Raw genomic sequence first — 24,533 nt, forward strand, 5'->3', positions numbered from 1 at the left:
AGTCGAGGGATCGATTCTTTTGGAATCGACTCACCTACGTTGAACCGTTTCGCGGGCAAAATGTAGCTAAATTGGTGGGGCCGTTACGCGACGGAGAAAAAACGTTTCATAAGTTACTCAATACATTTGATGTCAACAGATATACAAATTCAGCGCTAGCATGGACTTGAACACTGAAGTAGACACAGAAGAGGTGGTTTTGACAGACTCAGAGAGTGAAGAGGTCGATGAAAATTTTTACATTAACAGGTGAAGTTAAGCTGTAGCTAGCTAGCTTCAGCTATACAAAAGCTAACGGGCTAACTAACTGCTGTGTCCTGCTGCTTATATTAGTTTCCAAAATGACTGATTTATAGTATCAGTACACATAGAAAAAAATAGCTAGCAGTCTAGCTAAGTTAATTGGACAATAACGTCTCATGTATTATTTCCTTCTAAAACTTTGGTAAATCACTCTGAATATAAAATTTCACAGAAATAATAACAGTCGATACATTATGGAAATGAATGGTTAGTTATTTATGTAAAACCGACTCTAAACAATGTGTACCATGTAAACAAGAATATTCTTGAATTTACCTAAAGCAGTGGTTCTCAAATATCATGGGGTGTTGCAAAAGGCCAAGTCTCACGTGAGCATTTTTATATTTTCACTTAAAATTTGAATGCTTTACACAAATCTAATTAATATAAATTATATAGAGAATACAAATAACTAGGCATAAACCGAAAGTTTTAAACACAATTATACATTTATGAGAACATATAACATTTTTGAGAAATAAGTGCTATGAAAAAAAAAACAAGAAAGCAGGTCAATTTAATATCACTTGCTTTAATAGGCTATAGATGAAAACACGTGACACAGAGTAGGTACTGACAGGCTGTAGCTTGTATCAGTAGCTATAGGAGGAGCAGCACTATTACAGTTTTCCTTCAGCTTAAAATTTTCTTCTATTTTGTCTTCATATGTATGGATTTGGGGGTGGCACAGTGGTGCCACAGGTAGTTTCGCTGTCACACAGCTCCAGGGGTCTGGAGGTTGTGGGTTTGAACCTCATTCCAGGGGACTGTCTTTGAGGAGTATGGTGTGTTCTCCCTGTTTTTGCGTGAGTTTCTTCTTGGTGCTCCGTTTTTCTCCCACGGTTCAAAAACACATGTCGGTAAGTGGATTGGCTACTCAACAGTGTCCATAGGTGTGAGTGTGTTGTCCTGCGAAGGACTGGCACTGGGTGTGTTCCTGCCTTGTGTCCAGTAATTCTGGGTAGGCTCTGGAGACACTCGTACTGGTACTATGTGAATCATAAAGACTATAATCATAAAGTTTTACACGTCATACCAAAATAGCAGACTTGTTATTGGTCTTAAGGGGTGTCATTTTTATTTTCCTGCAGTAGTAGGCAGTTCTTGGCACCAGGCTGTCCTTAGAGACTCTGGCAATGCAAGACTAGAGAACCAATAACCTAAAGAATATAGGGCTGCAAAAATGAATTCACAAAACTGCTAATTAAAATATATGGCAACCTATGGAAGCAAATCTGTTTCATCAGACTTAATATTACCACCTTTGAATTTGTAGCACTGCTTTTTTTGCACTGAAATTATGCATCTGAATTTTGTTGCTTTTGAATTTGAAGCTTTCAGATTTCCACCTCTGAACATATTTCTTTGCAATTGTGCTTCTGAATATAACTGCTCTTGAATTAAACTCGTGAATTTTCAAAAACACATATTAACTGTTATTATTTTGAAGTTGCTCAAATTCGATAGACCAAATTCAGATGCCAAAATACGAGTTTAAAAATTCAGAGTATACATCCGGGATACAAAGGATAAGCAATTGATTCTGTCTCCAATCGAACCAACATCTAACCACAACGCTGAAGTTAGCTACTTACTCACCAGTTTCTTATTAGGATTTTATATTTCACCTTAAATTGTGCACTAGTTGCATTCTGTCACCGCTAGATGGCAAAATACAACAACAATGTCCATACCGTTGAAAAACTACATGTTTAGCGTTCTTCTGCAGATATTATCTCTTTATTTTCAAAGTGTCCCAAAAATATGAAAGGCTCACTAAAGATACAATATAAAAAATTATTGATATCCTGAATATGAAAAAATGTCATTGTGGAATTTTTGTCTATGCCCTGTGAATATAGCAAGTGACACGATGAATATGTCATGTGCAAATCAGGGAAGTTCTGTTGGACTTTATCATAGTTAAATCTAGCGTCCTATGATGATCACCTAAATCTGTGATATTAAGCTGAATTCAACGGCTTATTCAGCTTTTTGTTCAAAACGTACACATTAAATTTTGCGCAATTGAGTCCCCGTTTAATTTGGCCCCATACGTCCTAAAACAAAAGTGCCACCTAGCGGTAACTTGTTCGTCTGCTGGCCATTGTGAATAGTGAAACATATTTGTGACTTGTGTTTAAAATAGCCATGACTATCAGAGATTACAAAAAAGCATATAATCTGTGAATTTCTGGACTTGTTTTAATTGCAAAACACAATCAAATCATTTCTTGTCTTAAATTGCTGTGGTTATTTATGGTCTGCCAAATTAACATGTGAGGATGTGGTGACCAAAAGTGCTGATTTATTAAATATGGCCTGACTAACTAAGTCCAGTCACTTCCTGCTTCCTTGCCGTTCAGACGCTTTGCTGCTTAGCTCTGCTATCTTCTATTTCTTTCCTTTTATTTTTTCGAAACCTACTTGTTTTTCTGTGATAGAGTATCTGAGCTTTTTAATATACACAAGTCAGCAGCACTATGAAGCCAAAACTGGATATCTTCTGCTTTTGATACTTTTTAAAGTAGTGCGATTGCTCTAGGAACCAGGACTGTTCCAACAACCAGGACATTTTCATCAGGCTACAGTAGAAGATACTTGTGAAATGCCTCATCATTTTGTTCAACACATGTGCTGTCAGAAATTTTACTTCTACAGAGAATGTCAGCTTTGGAAAGGGATTTTCGGAACCTGCTATCAGAGTTTACAGATTGACATGTGGGAGCTGTGCGAAGAGTAACAGTGAGTGGGAGTACGGGCAGCAGACAGCGGGCTGAGGACCTAACAGAGCAGCGGACAGTGGAGGGACACAGATCCAGACCAGAGGATCGAGTGGATCCCCTGCCGTGAGTACAGCTAGAGACGGGCAATGGGTGCAGATTGAAGCTAGACCCAAGCGCCATGCTTTGTATAGCTCTGTAGTCTTGTCTTCTACTCATGGTACTACAGCTGGTCTAGGAAATTCAGCTGCTAAACCTAATGCTGCTGCTGGGAGAGCACAGCACAGCACAGAACCAGACCAGAATATCGGTCTTATTCACTTCAGCTGAAAAACAGATTTGAACCACTGCATGCCCTTCGTGAGAATCACAAATGCAGTGAACAAAGCACAGAAAGTGCCCGAAGTGTCAGCCGGTCCCAAAACCCTAACAAACCTACTGCAGACACCCTGATCCTTGGAGATGACACTGTTAATGGGGTAACAAACTCAAAACTCATAGTGAGATGCGAGCCAAAAATGACCGTCCCTTAACTTACTGCAAACCTTCCAGCTGTACTGGCTGAGTACACGAATGTGAAGAGGATTATTTTACACGTTGGAAAGAATGACACTGTCATGCAGGAGTCTGAAGTTTTAAAAAGAGACTTTAATGACCTCCTTAACACACTCAGTAAGTTCAGCATACAATTTTTAATCAGTGAACCTCTACCTGCAGGAGGCACCAATATGTTCTAAAGGTTACTGGTATTAAACACCTGGCTACAGAACAGCTGCAGGTCAAATGGACTGAACTTCATCGACAACTTTAACTTGTTTTTTGGGAAGAGAGAACTTTTTAGGAGAGATGGACTGCACACGAACAAGAGGGGTGTTAAACTTCTGACAGACAATCTCATTTTCTCAGTGTGTATCTACTTCATGTACATGCAGTACATGTTTTCAAAACAAGCTTGGACATTTGGTGCCTGTAATCGCTCCCATTCCAGTACTTATCAGAGAGAGAAAGGACAGGGAGTTCAGGTCAGATTCTGTGAATGTAGCCAATCTACAGCATGTAAAATGTGAGACAGAGATTCTGTGGCAAAGTGCACGAGTTACTAAGTTAGCTCTTCTTAATATCAGATCTCTCACAAATAAATCATTTAATCACTTAATGATTTTATTACAGTACATGGGCTTGATTTTATACTTTAAACTGAGACTTGGCTAAATGAATGTAGTGCTGCAACTGTTTTATTGGCTCCTCCAGATTTTCATTTCTTAAATGCATCTCGTGCCAGTAGAAAAGGTGGAGGTCTAGCTGCTCTGTTCCATGGTTCTTTTCAGTGCAAGCAGTTATCATTTGGTGACTTCACAACATTTGAGAATCTCTGTGTTGTTCTGAAAGGGACACCACAGATATTACTAGTAACTGTCTACACCCCTCCGAAGTACAGTGCTAATTTTATTGATGAATTTACAGAGATGCTGTCTTTTATTTCTACAGACTTTGACCATTTTGTTATTGCTGGTGACTTTAACATATTGACAATTCCAAGGACTGTTTTGCCAAGGAACTACACACCATATTGGACTCTTTTGGCCATTCACAGCATGTTACAGGGAGTACACATTGTCATGGTCACACGCTGGATATTATTCAAAGAGTCTCAATATATCAGTGACTGTGAAGGACGTCACATTGTGTAATGTAATGGATTAGATTGTGCCAGTTAAAATGAAGGCTATGTCTTGCAAACAGAAAGCACCATGGAGAAATGCTTCTGTTGTTCAAATCCAAAAGAGGGAGTGTTGCAAGGCAGAATGCAGATGGCGTAAAACAAGTCTTCATATTCACAAAGAAATCTACAAAGATAGGCTACGTAAATACAACGCGACAATATGCAAAACACGACAATCCTATTTCTCTAGCATCATTAACAACAGCAAAATCCTCTTCACCGTGGTCAACAGACTTACTAACTCACCCACACTAATGGCACCTGAATTAGTATCAACTGAGAGATGTAATGAGTTTGCATTCTTTTTTAACGCTAAAATCCAGAATATCGGACAAGCGATTAATACATCTGTATCCAACAATGAGTCTGTACCCTCTCTATCACCTCATAAAAACTCCTTAGTTAAAATGTCAGAGTTCAGTGTCAGAGTGTGTTTCACACTATAGCACCAGACATTCTCCACATTGTAAACACCTCACTCATGTCGGGGGTTTTTCCGAGCTCACTAAAAACTGCAGTTGTAAAGCCTCTTCTAAAATAGAAAAATTTAGAATCATCTCTGATAAGTAACTACAGGCCAATTTCTAATTTACCATTCATTGGCAAAATCATTGAGAAAATAGTGTTCAGGCAAATCACTAGTTTCTTGTCCATTAACAGTAGCCTAGACAAATTCCAGTCCAGGTTCAGGTCTAATCACAGCACTGAGACTGCTCTAATCAAAGTAATGACATCTGCTTAAATACAGAGGCTGGAAAGGTATCTCTTCTATTACTTCTTGACCTTAGTGCTGCCTTTGATACCATTGACCATAAGATTCTTATAGATAGACTCGCAAACTGGGTTGGACTCTCAGGAACAGTTCTGAAGTGGTTCGTTTCTTACCTGGAAGGCAGGAACTACTTTGTAGAAATAGAAAATAATATTTCAGGGAACACGCCAGTGACCTGTGGTGTCCCCCAGGGCTCTATTCTTGGTCCACTTTTATTTAATTTATATATGCTTCCTCTTGGCCAGATTCTACAGGACTATGGGCTGTCCTGTGACAACTATGCAGATGATACTCAGATTTACATGGCCCTGTCCCCAAATGACTCTGGCCCAGTTGACTCATTAAGCAAGTGCCTTGAACACATCACAAACTGGATGGGACACAACTTTCTGCAGCTGAATAAAGATAAAACTGAGATTATACTATTTGGGAATAGCACTGAGAGACAAAGATTGGCTACGTATCTGGATTCGAGGGCCCTCAAATCTAAAGAACTGGTTCGCAACCTTGGTGTATTAATGGATTCAGATCTCAGTTTTAGTAGTCATATTAAAGCGGTTACTAGATCAGCATTTTACCATCTTAAGAACATCAGTAAGATTAGAGATTTTCTAACTAAACCAGACCTGGAGAAACTTAACCATGCCTTTATTTCTAGCAGGATTGTTTACTGTAATGGTCTCTTAGCTGGACTTCCAAAAAAGACCATTTAACAGCTTCAGCTGATTTAAAATGCAGCTGCCAGAGGTCTCATTAGGAGCAAAAGGGGAGATCACATCACCCCCATCCTCAAATCCTTACACTGGATAGCAGTCTGTTACAGAATAGATTTTAAGGTGTTATTACTGGTCTATAAATGTCTAAATGGGGTAGGACCGGCTTATTTATCAGAACTGCTACAGAGATATGAGCCGAGCTCTCGGATCTGTAGGAACTTGTCAGTTAGTCCTGCCTCAGGTCAAAACTAAACATGGAAAGGCAGCATTTAGCTACTATGCCGCTTTAAATGAAACCAGCCGACTGAGAATATTAGAAGAGCCCAGATTTTAGACACTTTTAAATCAAGACTTAAAACACTCCTGTTTAAGCAGGCTTACAGCTCAGTTTAAAATATTCTGCAGTTTTCTGTAACAGCATTTTATTTCTTTGTTTTCTTTTATTGTCATTTTAAATTGTTTTAATCATTTCACTCTTTTTATGTAATTGTCTTATTGGACATTTATGATTTTATTCTGGCTTTTAATTGAATTGTTTCTTTTTCTGTAAAGCAATTTGAATTGCTTCTGTGTGAAAGATGCTCTATAAATAAACTTGCCTTGCCTTGCCTTTCCTTGCCTAGTTCTGTATCCTTTGCACACCTACACTATTTGAGCATCTGTTTCTACAGCAGGCGATGTACACTGATCGACCATAATATTATGACCGTGGACATAGGGTGCTGTTGGCTGGATATTTTTGGTTTTGGCCTATACTCAGTCCAGCAAACTGCTGTTAACACAATGTCACTAGACTACTGAATGCATGAGAAAACAAGAAGTGTATTTTGAATGTCTATGTTGGTTATGCCAGCTAGCAGAAGCCTTTATTGATGTTTATGTAACGCCTTAGGTAACACCAGGTACTGATCAATGAATCCAGCCATGAGCTCTGATATCCTGAATCCTCTAAGGGTAGAGATATACTTGCTGTTAAATACATGTTTGTGTATACACCACGGCTGCATGTATCATGCATCAGTTTTGCGTGTTGGTTGTACATGTCCTCAGAAAATATATGCTACAAGTGCAAGGTGCAGTACACTCAAAAACGGTAGGGGCAGAATAAAAATGGCCGCAAGTTTTGAAGAAGGCTGTGTCGGAGCCCAATCTGCAATTACCTGCGTCTTTCTGTAGTCTGCCCTGTAGTGGGAGCCTCCAGTTGCAAGCTTAGGACATATGCAAGTATGTGAACAGTTACCTTCAGGATACAGATGGTTATTTACGCAAATGCAATGTATATCTCTACCCAAATTGACAATACACCATTTGGGAACCCATCCATTACTTCTGTGTTTGCATAGACAACTGTCAGCTTGTTTCATATGTAACTGGAGACTTCCCATAGAGGGCAGACCAAAGAAAAATACAGGTAATAGCACATTTGGCTCTGACACCACCTTCTTTGAAACATTTTGCCATTGTGATGCTGTTGATCGCCTGCACTGCCCCATATAATTTATGCATGTACTGCACTTTGTGTGTGTTTATTTTCTGAGAGCATGCACTACCTACGCACCAAACAGATGCAGGATACTCAAGTAAGCCCTGTTGTACGAGAACGTGCAGTTAACAGCATGTATATCTCTACCGTTAAGTGGGTATGGTTGGTCGTGTAGGACAAGTTTTTAAAAAGTTGTTTAAAATAGGCAGTAGTCTTGAGACTGCCATAATATTTATCTTAGAGGAATGATGATTGTAATAATAAAAGGCAATATGTAACCATTATCTTTTGAAAAGAAATGATGCAGGCAGCAAATGTACACAGAGTATATTAATCTAAGTTAAATCAGCTAGACATAGGGACAGTTTCTGGACATCAACTAAGCCGTGTGTTGGATTAAATTGCAAAGGTCACTGTTAACTGATTTAGGCAAATACTTAATCTGTATCTTGAAATCTGGTTATACAGTAGATAGCTATGTATCAGGTAGTTTAGTTAGGGTGCATTTTAACTTGGTAAAAGTTACTTTTTTACATTTTAAACAGATTGATGATATTGGATACAGCTGCATCCACTCCTCAGAGTAACGCGGTGTCGTCTTTTTATTTCAGTGGTAAGCATAATCATTACTGTTGTCTATATAATTACTAATGATTTTACCATTGTTACAGTGCCAAAAATGTTATATCTTATTGAGCTTATAACTTAATTTATGTACATAATATTTCCAAAAGCTTATAGAAACATGGATTTAATTGAAAATCAATTTGTGAAAGAACATAAAACTATAAAACAAACTAGTATACATAGACTAGTTAATTCTTGGTGATGGGCCAGACAAAGAATGATCCATAAAGACACGGATGAAAAAAGAGAAAAACGTGGACACAGCCTCCCTTGCCCGGAGCAGGGTTACCGGGGCCTCACCCTGGAGCCAGGCCTGGGGGAGGGGCTCCTTGGCGAGCGCCTGGTGGCCGGACTTTCACCTATGGGGTCCGGCCGGGCTTAGCCCGAAGGAAATACATGGGTCCACTCTCCCATGGGCCCACCACCTGTGGGAGAGGTAGTAATCTGGGTCTGGTGCATTGTGGATCGGGTGGCGGTCGGGGTCGGGGGCCCTGGCGTTCTGATCCTCGGTTACTGAAACTGGCTTTTGGAACATGGAACGTAACCTCTCTGGTGGGAAAAGAGCCTGAGCTGGTGCGCGAGGTTGAGAGGTACCGGCTAGATATAGTTGGGCTCACCTCGACACACAGTATGGGCTCTGGAACCAATCTCCTTGAGAGGGGCTGGATGCTCTTTCACTCTGGAGTTGCCCAGGGTGAGAGGTGTAAGGCAGGTGTGGGCTTACTCATAGCCCCCCAGCTTAGCGCCTGTACGTTGGGGTTTACCCCAGTGGACGAGAGGGTAATTTCCCTGCGCCTTCGGGTTGGGGAAAGGGCTCTGACTGTTGTTTGTCTATCACTGGGGCTGAAGTGGCCAAGGTGGTAGGGAAACTCCTTGGCGGTAGGGCCTCAAGGCTCTGGATGTTGTGGGGCTGTCCTGGTTGACACGTCTTTGCAACATCGCATGGACATCGGGGGCAGTGCCTCTGGACTGGCAGACTGGGGTGGTGGTTCCCCTTTTCAAAAAGGGGGATCGGAGGGTGTGTTCCAACTATAGGGGGATCACACTCCTCAGCCTCACCGGTAAGGTCTATGCGGGGGTACAGGAGAAGAGAGTCCGACTGATAGTTGAACCTTGGATCCAGGAGGAACAATGTGGATTCCACCCCGGTCGTGGAACACACGACCAGCTCTTTACCCTCGCTAGGATCCTGGAGGGTGCATGGGAGTTTGCTCAACCAGTCTACATGTGTTTTGTGGATCTGGAGAAGGCATTTGACCATGTCCCTCGGGGTATTCTGTGGGGGGTGCTCAGGGAGTATGGGGTACTGGGCTCTTTGTTACGAGCTATCCAGTCCCTGTACAAACAGAGTAGGAGTCTGGTTCGTATGGCTGGCAGTAAGTCCGACTGGTTTCCAGTCAGAGTTGGACTCCGTCAGGGCTGCCCGTTGTCACCGGTGCTGTTCACAGTTTTTATGGACAGAATGTCTCGGCGTAGCCAAGTGGCGGAGGGTGTCCGGTTTGGTGGTCTCAGGATTCCATGTCTGCTTTTTGCAGATGATGTGGTCTTGTTGGCTTCATCGAGACGGGACCTCTTGCTGGACCAGTTTGCAGCCGAGTGTGAAGTGGTAGGGATGAGGATCAGCACCTCCAAGTCCGAGTCCATGGTACTCAGCCGGAAAAGGGTGGAGTGCTCTCTCCAGGTTGGAAGTGAGATCCTGCCTCAAGTGGAGGAGTTTAAATACCTCGGGGTCTTGTTCACGAGTGAGGGAAAGATGGAGCGTGAGATTGACAGGCGGATCGGTGCAGCGTCAGCAATAATGCGGGCTCTGTACCGGTCCGTTGTGGTGAAGAGAGAGCTGAGCAGAAAAGCAAAGCTCTCGATTTACCGTTCAGTCTACGTCCCAACCCTCACCTATGGTCACGAGCTTTGGGTAGTGACCGAAAGAACGAGATCGCGGGTACAAGCGGCTGAAATGAGTTTTCTCAGCAGGATGTCTGGACTCTCCCTTAGAGACAGGGTTAGGAGTTCGGACATCCGGGAGAGACTCGGAGTGGAGCCGCTGCTCCTCCACGTCGAGAGGAGCCAGTTGAGGTGGTTCGGGCATCTGGTTCGGATGCCTCCTGGACGCCTTCCTGGAGAGGTGTTCCGGACATGTCCAACGGGGAGGAGGCCCCGGGGCAGACCAAGAACATGCTGGAGAGACTATATGTCTCGACTGGCCTGGGAACGCCTCGGTATACCCCCGGAGGAGCTAGAGTCGGTGGCTGGGGAGAGGGAGGTCTGGGTTTCTTTGCTCCGACTGCTTCGCCCGCGACCCGGACCCGGATAAGTGGTGGATAATGGATGGATGGATGGATAGTTAATTCTTAACTAGTTACATTCTGTTAATAATGGTTTGGCAGGAATTTCTCCACAGATTGATGCTTTGCCATGTAGTGGGCCAAAGAGACCTCTTGAAAACAAAAAGGTATATTATAGGCCAAACAGCAATACAAAAATTCAAAGAGTTCATTCCTGTTTTATCATCTATTTACTTTTTGGTAAATTAAAATAATAATACTGACAGTGAATTATTCAGTTCTCTAGCATTGGAATTTTTGTGATATTGTTACAGGCTGATGGCAACCCACTCATTCATTCAATGAGGTTTGAATTTTTTATTTCAGTATCTCTTATTTACACATCACACTATCTGCATGGAATATAATGCATTGAAAGGTGACATATTTATTTTCCTTTAGATTGAGACAGGCTGTTAGCAAGAATGATGACAATAAATCAAAGGGAGATAACATACAAGGTAGTAAACTGAAACTAAAAATGTAATTGACACTTACACTATGGGCTGTGCTTAAATTAGAGTGTGTATGTTAATGAGTGCTCAAAATATAAATGTATATTTTTTCTAATTCACCTAATTTTAAAATGCAGTTAAATTTATAACAACATGAATTAAATCATTTCCTATATATATAAACACAGTTTAGCTGTTGTGCAAATTTTTCAAACTGCTGCCATCTACTGGTTATGCTTTGCCAATTTGGCATTATTATAATGTCTAATGTCAATGGCTGATTCTTTTTTGTATTATTTATAGAGGCATTGAGACCAATGAGGAGTACTCCAAAAAGCAGATCTCATACCTTAGCATCTAATATTAATAGTGTGCCTCAGGCCAGCCCTGTATCAGAGTCTGCTCATTCTCCCATATCTCTAAACTCCCGTGGCCTATCACAGAGTACGCGCACTGAGCAGAATGTGGGACCACTCAGACGATCACTTAGAGAACTCAACAACCCATGCTCTCAGAAAGGTTTTGAAAAACAAAAGAAGGGAAAGTCAGAAGTCATGCAGGGTAAACAAAGCGATAGAAGGTAATTTTCAGAAGTTTGGAAATATGAATGAAACCTCATCTAATAGTGTTTAGCAGAGTTTTAATCATCTAACATTTTGGTTGGTTGAGTAGGTCAAAAAGTGCATGCAAGTTTAAAAGTAGACCTAAGAAGAGTACCATCTCATCATATCCTTCCAGAGGGGGTCAGCAGAGACCAAGAGAACTGTTCAGCAGCTCAAGCAAGTGTACAACCATATGACCAAAAATGTGTAAAATATTTTTGTCATTCAAATTTAAAAGAGAGATTAGGAAGTGCATTTTTTATGTTCATCTGATAAGTTGTATGTATGGAAAAGTGCCACAAAACTCTTTGTAATTATATTTTTTGAGGATCATCAAGGCAAATTCGGTTTAGTTAAATGTAACTTTACTGATTTTATTCAACATCACATTAGGCTTGCAAAGTGTTTCATTAACAATTATTCACATGTATCCTTAAAGTGCTAACATTTTATTTTTAGCCATATAGTTTGTTTAGTTTGAAGAAATTATTTCACATTTGTAATTTTTAGAAATGAGTTTGTTAGGGAATAATTTTCCTAAGTGGACATTCTTATGTTAATTGCAGAAATGTTACATATTTAATTTTTTTAGATGGTCACAATCCAGCCATTAAAAACCCAAAGACTGAAAAGTCTGTCAGTGTGTCCAACATTTACAAGCGAAATGCCTTTGGAGAAACATGCCTGCATATCGCTGCAATGAAGGGGGATATTGAGTCTGTGGAAAAGATGATTAAAAATGATGCTTGTGTCAACATGACAGATAATGCAGGTACAAAATAATGGAGGATGACACAAAAATGCTGGAAAACGTTTGCAGTTCTGCTGTATTTGATTCAGAACCATTTTTGATGGAAGAATACCCACACCCGATGACATATCAGACATTTCTGCATCACTGTAAGACTGTTGATTAAACCTAACCTGAAGCTATGATGTTTTTTCAGGTTGGACTCCTCTCCATGAAGCAGTGTTTCATGAGCATTATTCTGTTGTAGAAAGTCTGGCTTTAGCTGGAGCGAACATTAACCCTGTAGGATACAATGGGGTCATACCTTTACATGATGCAGCACAAATTGGTAGCCTTAAGGTGTCTACTTTTTGTGTCTTATGAGCCTGTAGTTCCGGTAATTAATTAGGTTTTTCAGTTAAAATTCTGTATTTTTACTTTGGATCCTGAATCTAGACTGTAGATCTGCTTCTGAAGCATGGCGCTGATCCACTTTTGAAAGATAATGAAGGAAAAACTGCTGTAGACCTCACCACAGATATAAATGTACAGGCACTGCTAGAAAAATACCTGCATTCAGCTGAAAGGGAATTCTTGTCAGGTAAATAATAAATAAATGTATAAAAATGTTATTGATGGAAATATAAAATTTTATTAATAGGTTGTATAACAGTATTTTACAAGTTTTTTTCTTCAATAGCTCCAAGTGAATCCAGTACAAATTCATGTAGGAAAAGTGAAAATTTTGAGCTTTCCAGAGTAAGTAAAGCATGTATCTGCGTAATCATAATTAAATACACAAATAATTTTAAGATGTATAAACTTTCACAAGATACACAGTTGATGTTGTAATAGCCTGTATTTAGAGAAAATATGTTTCATCAATTTCATGTTTTTGATGAAGCTATTCTTTCTGATTAAGTGCTAATAATTCAGTCAAATTAACATTGATTGAGTATTTAAAATGATTTTAAGTTAATTGCCCTTTTACTGCATAAATTCATACATAGTAACTATGACTTTTCTTGTATTGTATCTTTTCTCTGACACAGAGGGCAAAACAATCTGCTCTTAAAAATGAAACAGGAGACGGTCAACAAAGCAGTGCAACTGAAGCTTGTGTTGGCTCAGATGCAAAGAATAATAAAAAAGAACATGCATCTTTGACCAAAACAATGGTCTCTTCTAAAGGTACATCAGTACAATGGAGATTGAAAACCAAGATATGGAAATTGTGATATACATTACATATGTGCACAGCTGTGGGTATATTGTAACATCCATAGAGTCTATATAAATATGAAAATGTATATGTTAGCAAAGAAGGCACAAATTGGTTAAATCACAACTGCTTAAATTATTTTAATGTTTGGAGTAAATTAAAGAGAAATATGTGTGTTGAAGATGATTTGATTTTCATAATACTTAAACTGATCAGAAAACATTTTTACGTAAATGTGTTTATAAACAATATGTAGAGGATAGCTTTTGATGCGTGAAAAATACTCGTGTTTTTTACACAGGGCCTTGCCTATATCTAAATATATACTAAAATTTTAATTAATAAATTCTTACTATAAACTTAATTCCAGCACAGGTTCACGTTCCTAAATCAAAGATGATTTATAAGTTCTCATTTATTTTCAGTACATTCTTCAGATAATACTGTTCCCCCACCAAGAGCCCAAGAAGAGGATTCCAAGCACTCTATACTGGTTCAAGATCTAGATTCAGACAATACATCCACGAAGGCCAGTGATACTGAGAGTGATGTTACTGTGGATTACATAGAGTCATCACCTGCACACTGGTTTTTAAGTGCCACTCAGGATTTCTCTGGATCCATATGCAGTTAGTATGACACTACTGATCATATGTCATTAAGAAAGCTAATGAACAATATCTAAGCTTGTGACACTTTTGGAGATGTTTTCCTTATGTTCATGTTAATTCATGGTATATTCATGTTTGATTGTAGAATGCATCATTTACAGAACACAAAAGTTCATTTTTGGCCAGATCTTTAAAGAAGTTAATTTTGTTATATTCTGACAGCTCTGTATTTGTAAGGATTAAAACAGCTACCATTTGTTTAGGCAATGCATACTAACTTGCCATTGCTGGAGCTACATTTTCAAGATAATCCCCAAGAGAGTGTTTAGTATGTTGAATGTTAGTGCATTCTTTTTACTTTCTGTTATCTGATTTGCTTCAGTTCACATTTTAACCACGGTTTCTTGTGTCATCTTTAATATATTCTTTATTTCTAATAAATATAAAAAATTATATATTTTATCTTGACTTGTTTTTAAAAATGTTTGTCTGGAATACAGCTAGCTGCCTGGATTGTAGACATACTTTAACGTAAGAAACTAGTAACTAAAGCGCTAGTATTTTTTCTTCTATCACATTTGCTTATATTTTAACATTCATGATTTTTAGGGTTAGTTGGAGAAACAGTAAGAGAGGATAACAACACCATAGATAAGGAACTTCATGTAAGCCAGGTGAGCGCTGCTCTCTCCTAACAGCTTTAACATCAGGGCTTTATTTTAACACTAGGATAAACATTGCCATAAAATTTGTATAAAATATTTTGTATATTTTTAATTTAAAAGATCAATTACACAATGGCATATTATTTCAGATCTTGTTTTCAACTGGTAATGGGACGAATTCAAATCATTGCAAAAGCACTCTGAAGAATAGCTCTGATAATACAGCAAAGAGGGCCATGGATATTTCCAAAACTGATTATGAAACTATGGCAAGAAAAAAGATAAGACGGATCAAAATGTCAAGCAATGCAAATGCATTTTTAGATTACTTACTCAACTTTGACCTACACAGTGTCTCAGGAAGTGGCAGCATAACCACAAATGTATCAGATTGCTCTGCCTCTCAGATGAACAGAAATGTATGCAATTACACTTCCAATCCTGCTATTTGCCAAAAAGAATACTGCTGGGAAGGCTCATGTGCTTCAAATGCTCAAGAACCCTCACATGAAGAATGCAGCATTTCTCTACTTGATCCCTGTAGAAATGAAATTGTTCAATTAGAATCAGAATGGCAGCCTGTGACAGAAAATAACACACACTCACCAGTGCTTAGCACTAGATCTTTTGAATCAACTGACACTGGATCACCCTCTCTACTTATAGGTCAAATTTTTGACCAAGGATTAACTTACAGTCCACAGCCCTTGGTGGGAGAACAGGTCTTGGGGCACTTAGAAGTAACTAGTGAGCAATTAATCTCTCAATTAAGTCATGGAATTTCAATGAAATCAATCACCACCCAGTCCTGTTCTGATCAAGCACTAGAGAAATCTAAATCTTCACCCAGAATTAACTTTAACAATAAGTCGAATACAACAGATAAAACCTCTGAATGGTCTCTGACCAATACAGACACTTTAAACACTCCCATGCACAAAGAAACCCTGACAAACACTAACACATTTGTGAAATGTCATTCTCAGAGTGACAAACTAGAAAAACCCAACAAACAAGTTCACCAGGTCAGTCCAGCTTATGTCAGCCCTATTGAAATGGATGGCACTCTGAACAGTGAAATGCTGAATGGTCATAGATCAAGTTTAATATTAGTTCAGACTTCTCCCGTTAGTTTTTCAAAAATTCAATTAAGTTCTCCATGCAAAAAGAAGGAAAAATACAATACTTCAAGTAGTAAAAACACAAGAGATGATTGCAAGATAATTCATCTTAAAAATACCACAGTAGATTCTAGAGACTGCACTGTCATTGAACAGCCAAAGACCTTTCACAAAGATGGAGGAGATGTAGTCATTCAGACAAACTTAAATGTCAGCCCAGTAGCCTGTATTAAAGGAAAATACAGCAAGTACCGTGGCTTGTATGATGCTCCTTATGAGCAAAACATCAGAGAACAAGCAGAGGACAAAGCTGACCCCCAAGACACAATGAGCTCTGTCAGCACACCTGAACACTTAGTACAAAAGCCATCGTGTTTACTTCCGGCACAAGATATTAATCAGGGTACACTGAGTGTAGAAGATCTTCAGATAGCTGTGGAAATCTCATGTCAAGATAAACTGAGTCAGAAAAAAATGAAAAGAAGAACCACAAAACAACAGAAGCTCAGCAGAAAGTACAGTGCTGATTCAGGTGACTATAATGTAAATAAATACAAAAACGATTTAATAACTTCCAATTATAATAAAGGTGTTTTGTAGAACAAATAGTGTTTTTCTTGCTATATATATATTATACTCTTCCTGTATAGCCACAAAACAATCCTTAAAGATTACTAAGCAGATGCTCCATCATAAAAATTGTGTGGGTGAGACATATCTGCATAAGGCCTGCAAGAAAGGAGACCTGTCACTGGTCAAAAGTCTCATCAAAGCTGGACACAGCATCAATATATCAGACAATGCAGGCAAGTTAATATCTATTCCTCATTATGGCCCATTTTTTAATCAATAAATGTAGTGAGGATGCTTCTACTTATATGATGACACATGATGTGTCCAGAATGGACAGCACTTCATGAGTCCGTCACTGCAGGTTATGTGGAAGTGGTGAAGGAGCTATTGCATGCAGGTGCAGATGTCAACAAGTCAGGGCTGGGAGGAATGACTCCACTTCATGATGCTGTTTTGTGTGGCCAGTATGAGGTATCTTTTATTCAAATGTAATATATATGTTTATAACACTTATGACTTAATATTTTGCAAGTGTTTTGCAATTTGTTTCAAGTTTAATTTCATGCACCAGACAAATTTTATCATCATTCAGTCTCAATTTTTGACCATGATGTAAATGAATTACATTCAAACTCTAAAATCATGTGCTTTCATATATGTGTGCAGAGTGTGACGCTCCTTCTTGAGTATGGCTCAAACCCTCATGACAAGAATGCACTTGGAAAGAGTGCACTGGACCTTGCAGAAAATGAAAGCATCAAAGAGTTGCTCTTGACATTTAAAGGACCTCTCTATGTACCTGGAGAGCCAACTGCATCTTGCAAGCAAGGGTCTGAAACTTTGACCCATGAACAAATACTGCAAGGTAATATTTTTGCCTTAGAGATATAAGACACTGAAATAGACAGGGGAAAATAATGCTTACTGCTAAAGGCCTATTCTTAAGGGTTTTATGCATCTGATTATCACATATGCATTGCCCTTTCAGAAAAGCATGTTTGTTGCTGTGAAGATGATAGGAAAAGACACATTAAAGACATTCCAGGAAGTAGTGCTATTTATGAAGAGACCTCTTGCCAAGTCAGTAACACTGCCAATTGTATTACACTTTTTAACATTTATTGACCATTAATGGGGTAGCAGCAGGTAGTGTCGCAGTCACACAGCTCCAGGGACATGGAGGTTGTGGGTTTGAGTCCCATTCTGGATGACTGTGAGGAGTTTGGTGTGTTCTCCCTGTGTCCGCATGGGTTTCCTCAGGGCGCTCCTGTTTCCTCCCACAGTTAAAAAACACACATTGGTAGGTGGATTGGTGACTCAGAAGTGTCCATAGGTGTGTGTGTTGCCCTGTGAAGGACTGGCGCCCCGTCCAGCTCAATCATTCCAGGTAGGCTCTAGACCCACTGCAACCCTGAACTGGATAAGCGGTTACAGTTAATGAATGAAAGACCATTAATGGTCTGTTACAAATTCTCTAATCCTAAAGATGACAATAGAGTTACCCATTTTTTTAATACACGCTTCAAGAAAATGAGCAGAAGAAGATAGAAATGTCAGTTAGGGAGCTCAAAGACACTAAAAGTGGAGGTATTTAATTTGATTAATATTTTATTTGATAAAATAATTCATATTCAGTCACATATGTTGCCCTAGAAGTGACTGAGTAAAAATTTTGTTTATTATTGTAAGTCCACTGGTAAGCAATACAATGTATTTGCTTTTATCTTTTAGGTTTTTTGGGGTATCTATCTAAATGAATGTAAACTAAACCATATATTTCTTTTATATCCTGCACAGTGCAAAAATATATGTAAAAAATATTGTAATTGTTCAAGGCAGATTTGCCTTATTAGAAATTTAGTGAATAATGCATTCATCAAACAATGTGCAGAGATGTTTTACTTAAGTAATATTTATAGGTGAAGGCTTTCTTTCTTTGCATTATCAGAATACATAAACTGAATTAATATATGTAATAAATTATATTCTTTTCTGTACTTTATAGTCTTTAAATGTCCAATATATTTTAACTTTATAAAAAAAAGCATTTTGTTGATGTTTCTAATTTAAATTGTAGGATATCATCCTACATTGTCCCATGAGGGAAAAGGGCAAAATTTTGTTGAAATTCCTGTTCCTGCGTAGACAAAATTAGCTGAAACCTAGATAGAAGATGTTCAAAGACCACCACTGTTCTAGCATTATTTCCTCAAAAGGTATGCCAGAGCAGACCTCAGCTATGCAGAGTAGCCCAATTTGGACTGACCATAGTAATGAAAACTATGTTTACTCTAAAATTTCCTCAGACCCGGAATCTCAGAGCATTGTTTTAGACATAGCTCTTCCTAATTTGTTTTTGGGAAGTGCAACAACTATTGATGGCAGTGATATTTTGAGCCTATTAATTAAGAAAGGAGTTCTACAGCCAGGAGACAATGCTTTTGAACGGGTACTAATGGTAATACATTTTTTAAATACTATAGAATATTACTGAATTATGTCTTCCTTATATGTCTATTTTTTATTTACTCTCTGACATTATGCAATAAGATATTTCCATTTTTATCTCAGGGTTCTTGCCATAAGGCCTCCCTTTTACATGATGGCTCTATTAAAGACCTGCCTGGAGTCACTGGGCGCAAGAAAGGAACACATCCTGGAGGGAGTGTCAGTCCTTCACATGGCGACACACACATATACACACATTCACTCACACCTATGGACACTTTTAAATAGCCAATCCACTTATCAGTGTGTGTTTTTGAAACCTGGGAGGAAAACGGAGCACCTGGAGGAAACCCACGCAGGTCCCTGGAGCTGTGCGGCTGTGACAGACACTACCTGCTGCACCACAGTGCCGCCCTCTCAGCAGACAGTAGATAAAAAATTATGAATAATTTACTGTTGCACTGTACCACTCAGTTGCTAAAGAAATTAACATTAAACAGCATGTTTAGCCAGAGCAGTTTATATAAACAAGACTCAGTACAAAATACTTTTCATTTTGACAGGTGACATATGGGTCAAAGTCACTTTGGAATTACTCTTTAACTACTGACTCAGATGCAGACATTGGACCACCACAGTTGCAAGAACTTGCATCAAACTCCACTACAGGATGTCCTATTGAAGGTGTGGTAGCTATAAAAAAATTCACATCCTCCCCTACCCAGTTTTTCTAAACATAATCCCTTACTAACTTTTGAGCACTGATAACAACCTTAATTATAAAAGCCCAAAATAGACTGAATGTTTGAGTAGATTTTCCTGTTTGGCTCCATTGGGGCACAGTCATTCCCACTAACTGACTAACTCCCACTAACACTGGAATACTAATACAATACTGCTACTTCTTTTCTTTTTACAGAGCCGTTAACAAAAGAATATTTCATGCGTATTAGTTCTATCCACCTGATCCGTGATGAGGAGTTCCTTCCATGTTCCACAATGGACAAATATTGGGATTTATTCACACAGAGTGAATTCTTTTGAAGCATTATAAATTTATACTGTCTTTATAGCTTCAAGTTGTAAATCATTGTATTATTTGTTGTTCTTAAGACACTGTTGTTCCAGGTTCCTGTAAAGACCCAGTTCGGATAATTAAATTGCCTTACAACCTGTATACAACCTGTTTATTTACTGTTTGATAATTGCAGTTGTCAAAGGTGAGTGCATTAGTCTGAAGTTTTATTCAAGTAAAAGGTAAATGTACCCTTACTTTGGTGTTTTAGTAACACAAGAATGAAGCTGAATAATCACTAAATAAACTGAAATGCCCACTCAAAAATAAACTGAAATTGCTGGGTAAAAGCAAATTCTAATTACTTTAAAATAATATATATATAATGTTTTTATTAATATTATATACATATATATATATATATATATATATATATATATATATATATATATATATATATATATATATTAATTACTGTATAATTACAAATACTTATCTTTCATATAAGTGCATGTTAATGAGTAACTAATAAGTGGATATTATTATATTTTTTTATAGTATATTAATCTTTACTTTGTGGGTTCTTATTGTGGGGTCTTATTGACTAATATCAGCATTATATTTTAGATTTTGGGTTATTTGTAGCTCTTACTGATCTGTTATTATTTTCAAAGTAATTTAGATTTTTAGGCGTAGGTGCATCTTCAGTCAGTCACTGTCAAATTCCGTGTTGTATTTCTGATTTTAATTCATTTACTCATTTTTCATGTATAATTATTCCTTTCGTATTCATAGATCTTACTCATTGGCGGCCGCTTGTCTAAGCCACGCCCACTAACAGCCTTTGTTCAGCTCCAATAATGCAGAGCGCTTAAACTGAGTTTATTCACTGCAAAGCGAGGACGCTCAGTTAAAGCTTTGCTTTGACTTATTCTCTACTGTAAGTAGTTTTGTTACTTTCAAACTTAAACTGACACAAATGTGAGGACACAGGAAGAAGATATTTTCGGGTGGATATTTGTTTGCTTGCTAAAATTCAGCAGCTGAATTATGAGTTATGAACACATTTGCTGAAACTGGCTTCTGCTGTGGGGTCTACTTTTTCTTCTGTTTCGGTTGTTTGTTTACTTCGAGGAGTTCCCATATCGCCTAGATTCCGCTTCTGATCAATCTAAAAGTGAAAGCGTCGCCTTGTACTGCAGAAAAACTGAGGTCTGACTTTTTTAAAAATACTGAAGGTGGCTGTTGACTCGCACTGGACTGTACCTTCCTCACAGGTGGATCAGGACTTAGAGACCAGACGTTTTTGATGGCACGCGTCAGAGAAGTTGTTACACCACTAGAGTGCAAGGTGAGCTGCATTCACAAGACAACGTCTGCCCAAACTTGCTTTCTTAACATGTCGGGGTTTAACGCCAATCTTAACTAAACATACCTGAGTTTGTTCATTACAGTATTTAACAGCACACTGTTATAACCTAATGTGTAGAAAGAAATCATTCCAGCGTGGCAGAGCTCTAAAAATGTAGTTGAGCTGCCATGTGCTATACACTGAAAATGAAAATGAGTGAACACAGATGAAACAATTTTTTTTGCTACATATAGTGTTTGAAACAGTGTACGGGAAATCCTGTTTATAAGGATGAGTAAAATATGAGCTAAATATTAATAGACCTACCTCTGACAGCCGTTATAATCCAAGCCAGCTTTCTAATGACTAAACATCATTAACAGTTTGCTCATCAGGCTTGTGTTTATTTTTTAATTTAAAGAGGTACAAAGTCCTTTACACTGAGAATATGTTGCTAAACTCAATATGTATGTTTAAGAGTAATGCTGGATTCGTTTACAGTTACTTTATGTGTTTGCTTACTTCACTTACAGAATGAAAAGGTGCTGCGCTGCTCTACATAAGTTGAGGCACAAGTGCTACCTATTTTTGGTGCCGTTCTTCATTGTGTGTGTGCTGAAGCTGGTCTACGTGAGCGTGTTAGTGAAAAAGAGATTCTACATTGAGCCCTATGGAATTACAGTAAGCTCATCCAAAGCAAAGCCTAACAAAGATGCCATTGACTGCACAGCCATTTATCAGCTGGATCCAGTGGAAATTGGCAAGTCTTTGGAGATAAGGCGCAGAGACATTGTGGATTTGGATGATGAGACTATTGTGTCCTTTACTGCAGATTGTCCCAGATACATTGAAGCAAGGGGCTACAGTGACATCTTGGTGACTGATGAGGAGCAAGACTTTCCACTGGCCTATGCTTTAGTAGTGCATAAGAACATGCCCATGGTGGAAAGGATTATTAGAGCCATCTATGCACCACACAATATATATTGCATTCATTATGACCAGAAGTCATCCAAAAGCTTCATAGAAGCAGTTAACAACTTGGCCAAATGTTTTCCAAACATAATTATTGCCTCCAAATTGGAGCTGGTGCAATATGCACATATCACTAGACTCAAAGCAGATCTCAATTGCCTGTCAGATCTAATGCATTCAGAGGTCAAATGGAAGTATGTAATCAATCTGTGCGGGCAAGACTTCCCTCTCAAGTCTAACTATGAGCTGGTGGAGGAGCTGAAGAAGCTAAAGGGAGCCAACATGTTGGAGTCAAGTCGACCTAGCGAGCTTAAAAAACAAAGATTCAGCTTTCAGCATGAACTGCAAGATGTCCCTTATGAGTATCAAAAATTACCAGTAAGGACTACAAATCCTAAAAACCTTCCGCCACATAACATTGAGATGTTTATTGGTAGTGCCTACTTTGTCCTTTCACGAGAGTTTGTCCACTTTGTCCAGACCAGTCAGGTGGCAAAAGACTTCTTAGAGTGGTCAGCTGATACATACTCTCCTGACGAGCACTTTTGGGCTTCACTAGTACGAGTGCCTGGGGTGCCAGGAGAAATTCCCCAATCGGAGCCTGATGTAACGGACTTGAACAGTAAAACACGTTTAGTGAAATGGAACTACCTAGAAGGGTCTCTGTACCCACCATGCACTGGAACACACATGCGCAGTGTTTGTATTTATGGTGCTGCAGAACTGCGGTGGCTTCTCCATTACGGCCATTGGTTTGCAAACAAGTTTGATCCCAAAGTAGACCCTGTCCTTGTTAAATGTCTTGAAGAAATTCTTGAGGAAAAAAGACGTAGACACTGGTTGAATACATTGTTTTAAATAATGTTCTTGTTTTTTCTCATTATGTATGAATAAGTATGGATAAGTATGTAGATTTGCTTTCTTATACTTATGAAAATACCTTTATAATTAAAATTTGTTCAGGAAAACAGACAAGGCATCTTCCTCTCAAAGTTAAACAAGGCACATTTAATGTGACACAAAAATTGACGTTTGAAGTGTCTTTCTGATTATGCATAAAGTATAAATTATTTTACCATGAAAAACATTCCTATGCAACAATTTTCAACACAAATATTTGATGATCATATAAAAGCACTACCTCATTGATCTTAATGTTATAAACATTTTCTGATGTTTTGTCTCATCAAGTGCCCCTTCATTGTGCGCAAGATAATCTGCATGATAGGACAAATGTTAATGTTAACAATCTTAACAATAGAACTATCTTTTCTTATACATATCCATTGAAACTTTGCTACATTTCTACTCTGCATCACACAAATAAGACATTGTGTCTCTTATTTAAATAAAGGCAGTATCAAACAGAAATTATCTACTGTATTACATTCATTAGTGAATCATTTACCTGTGCTTTTGTACTCATTTGCTTATGTACACACTTATGTAAACACCTTATAGGTTATTTGTGCATGGAAATATTGATGATACTTTGTTCAGTGCATTCCACCTTCCAGCAAGTACTGACTGTTCAATGTCTGAGATCACAAAGGCTGAATCAATGTTTTATATGAGTTTAATTTTACTACTAATAAGAAGCAAGGTAGATTAATGAGAGGAAACTAAAACATTAATTAAACTCTCTGTAAATTGTGAAACATACTTCATAGACAAGTGAAAATATATTTCAGAATATTGGCATGAACATAAGCTTTCATAATGCAATGATTAAAATGCAGTTGAGTGAAACATTGTCATTAGATGTAATAAATTCAGTTACACAATAATGCATATACACAGAACACAGTGGCTCTGATGGCTCAGTTTTTGCTTTGTCCAATTTTGATTTTTATACATTACAATTAAGTTTCAGCTGTTTTCTGTTATTCCAGCAGTTTGTATATTGCCTCTTTTAACAACTGCAGTGTCCATAGACCGTTTATGCTATTAAATTCAAATATCAGATTATATTTAAATTAAAAACCTGTTGTATATTTATTAGCATGGAGATTATGGAGAGCCTCGTACATGTTTGTTATTTATTTTGCAAGAAATTAGTTTTTTTAAACACATTAAACGTACCGATATACTGAGAGA

General features: G+C 38.3%; 2 protein-coding genes across 5 annotated transcripts; both read left to right on the forward strand.

Annotated features, from left to right (window-relative positions):
• Positions 1-51: 51 nt before the first annotated feature.
• On the forward strand, positions 52-20,393 carry LOC136677093 (ankyrin repeat domain-containing protein 31-like). Of its 3 annotated transcripts, XM_066654498.1 has the most exons (21): positions 52-249; positions 8,266-8,333; positions 10,732-10,796; positions 10,944-10,975; positions 11,071-11,129; positions 11,427-11,703; positions 11,796-11,902; positions 12,318-12,497; positions 12,673-12,815; positions 12,912-13,056; positions 13,156-13,214; positions 13,508-13,646; positions 14,103-14,306; positions 14,898-14,962; positions 15,103-16,606; positions 16,725-16,880; positions 16,976-17,118; positions 17,314-17,512; positions 17,636-17,727; positions 19,659-19,779; positions 20,015-20,393. In XM_066654498.1, the coding sequence occupies exons 1-21, from the start codon at positions 161-163 to the stop codon at positions 20,137-20,139; spliced, it is 3,972 nt and encodes a 1,323-aa protein (XP_066510595.1). In that variant the 5' UTR covers positions 52-160; the 3' UTR covers positions 20,140-20,393. The 3 variants fall into 3 exon arrangements, with proteins under 3 accessions (XP_066510595.1, XP_066510597.1, XP_066510596.1); XM_066654499.1 differs by lacking the exon at positions 52-249 and having other exon boundaries at positions 8,292-8,333; positions 11,567-11,703; XM_066654500.1 differs by lacking the exons at positions 10,732-10,796; positions 10,944-10,975; positions 11,071-11,129; ... (1 more) ...; positions 11,796-11,902; positions 12,318-12,497.
• Positions 20,394-20,988: 595 nt separating this feature from the next.
• LOC136677078 (beta-1,3-galactosyl-O-glycosyl-glycoprotein beta-1,6-N-acetylglucosaminyltransferase 4-like) lies at positions 20,989-24,298 on the forward strand. 2 transcript variants are annotated; one of them, XM_066654470.1, is made up of 3 exons: positions 20,989-21,050; positions 21,388-21,461; positions 21,995-24,298. In XM_066654470.1, the coding sequence occupies exon 3, from the start codon at positions 21,996-21,998 to the stop codon at positions 23,292-23,294; it is 1,299 nt and encodes a 432-aa protein (XP_066510567.1). In that variant the 5' UTR covers positions 20,989-21,050; positions 21,388-21,461; position 21,995; the 3' UTR covers positions 23,295-24,298. The 2 variants fall into 2 exon arrangements, with proteins under 2 accessions (XP_066510567.1, XP_066510566.1); XM_066654469.1 differs by lacking the exon at positions 20,989-21,050 and having other exon boundaries at positions 21,063-21,461.
• The last annotated feature ends 235 nt before the right edge of the window (positions 24,299-24,533 follow it).

This window comes from Hoplias malabaricus, chromosome X2 (assembly GCF_029633855.1).
Source record: "Hoplias malabaricus isolate fHopMal1 chromosome X2, fHopMal1.hap1, whole genome shotgun sequence".
Taxonomy (NCBI): domain Eukaryota; kingdom Metazoa; phylum Chordata; class Actinopteri; order Characiformes; family Erythrinidae; genus Hoplias; species Hoplias malabaricus.

Coding starts and splice junctions, on each gene's coding strand:
- LOC136677093 (XM_066654498.1), top strand. CDS start 161: ATGGACTTGAACACTGAAGTAGACACAGAAGAGGTGGTTTTGACAGAC. Junction 8,334..10,731: donor GTCGTCTTTTTATTTCAGTG/GTAAGCATAATC, acceptor ATGGTTTGGCAG/GAATTTCTCCACAGATTGAT. Junction 17,513..17,635: donor CCATGAACAAATACTGCAAG/GTAATATTTTTG, acceptor TTGCCCTTTCAG/AAAAGCATGTTTGTTGCTGT.
- LOC136677078 (XM_066654470.1), top strand. CDS start 21,996: ATGAAAAGGTGCTGCGCTGCTCTACATAAGTTGAGGCACAAGTGCTAC.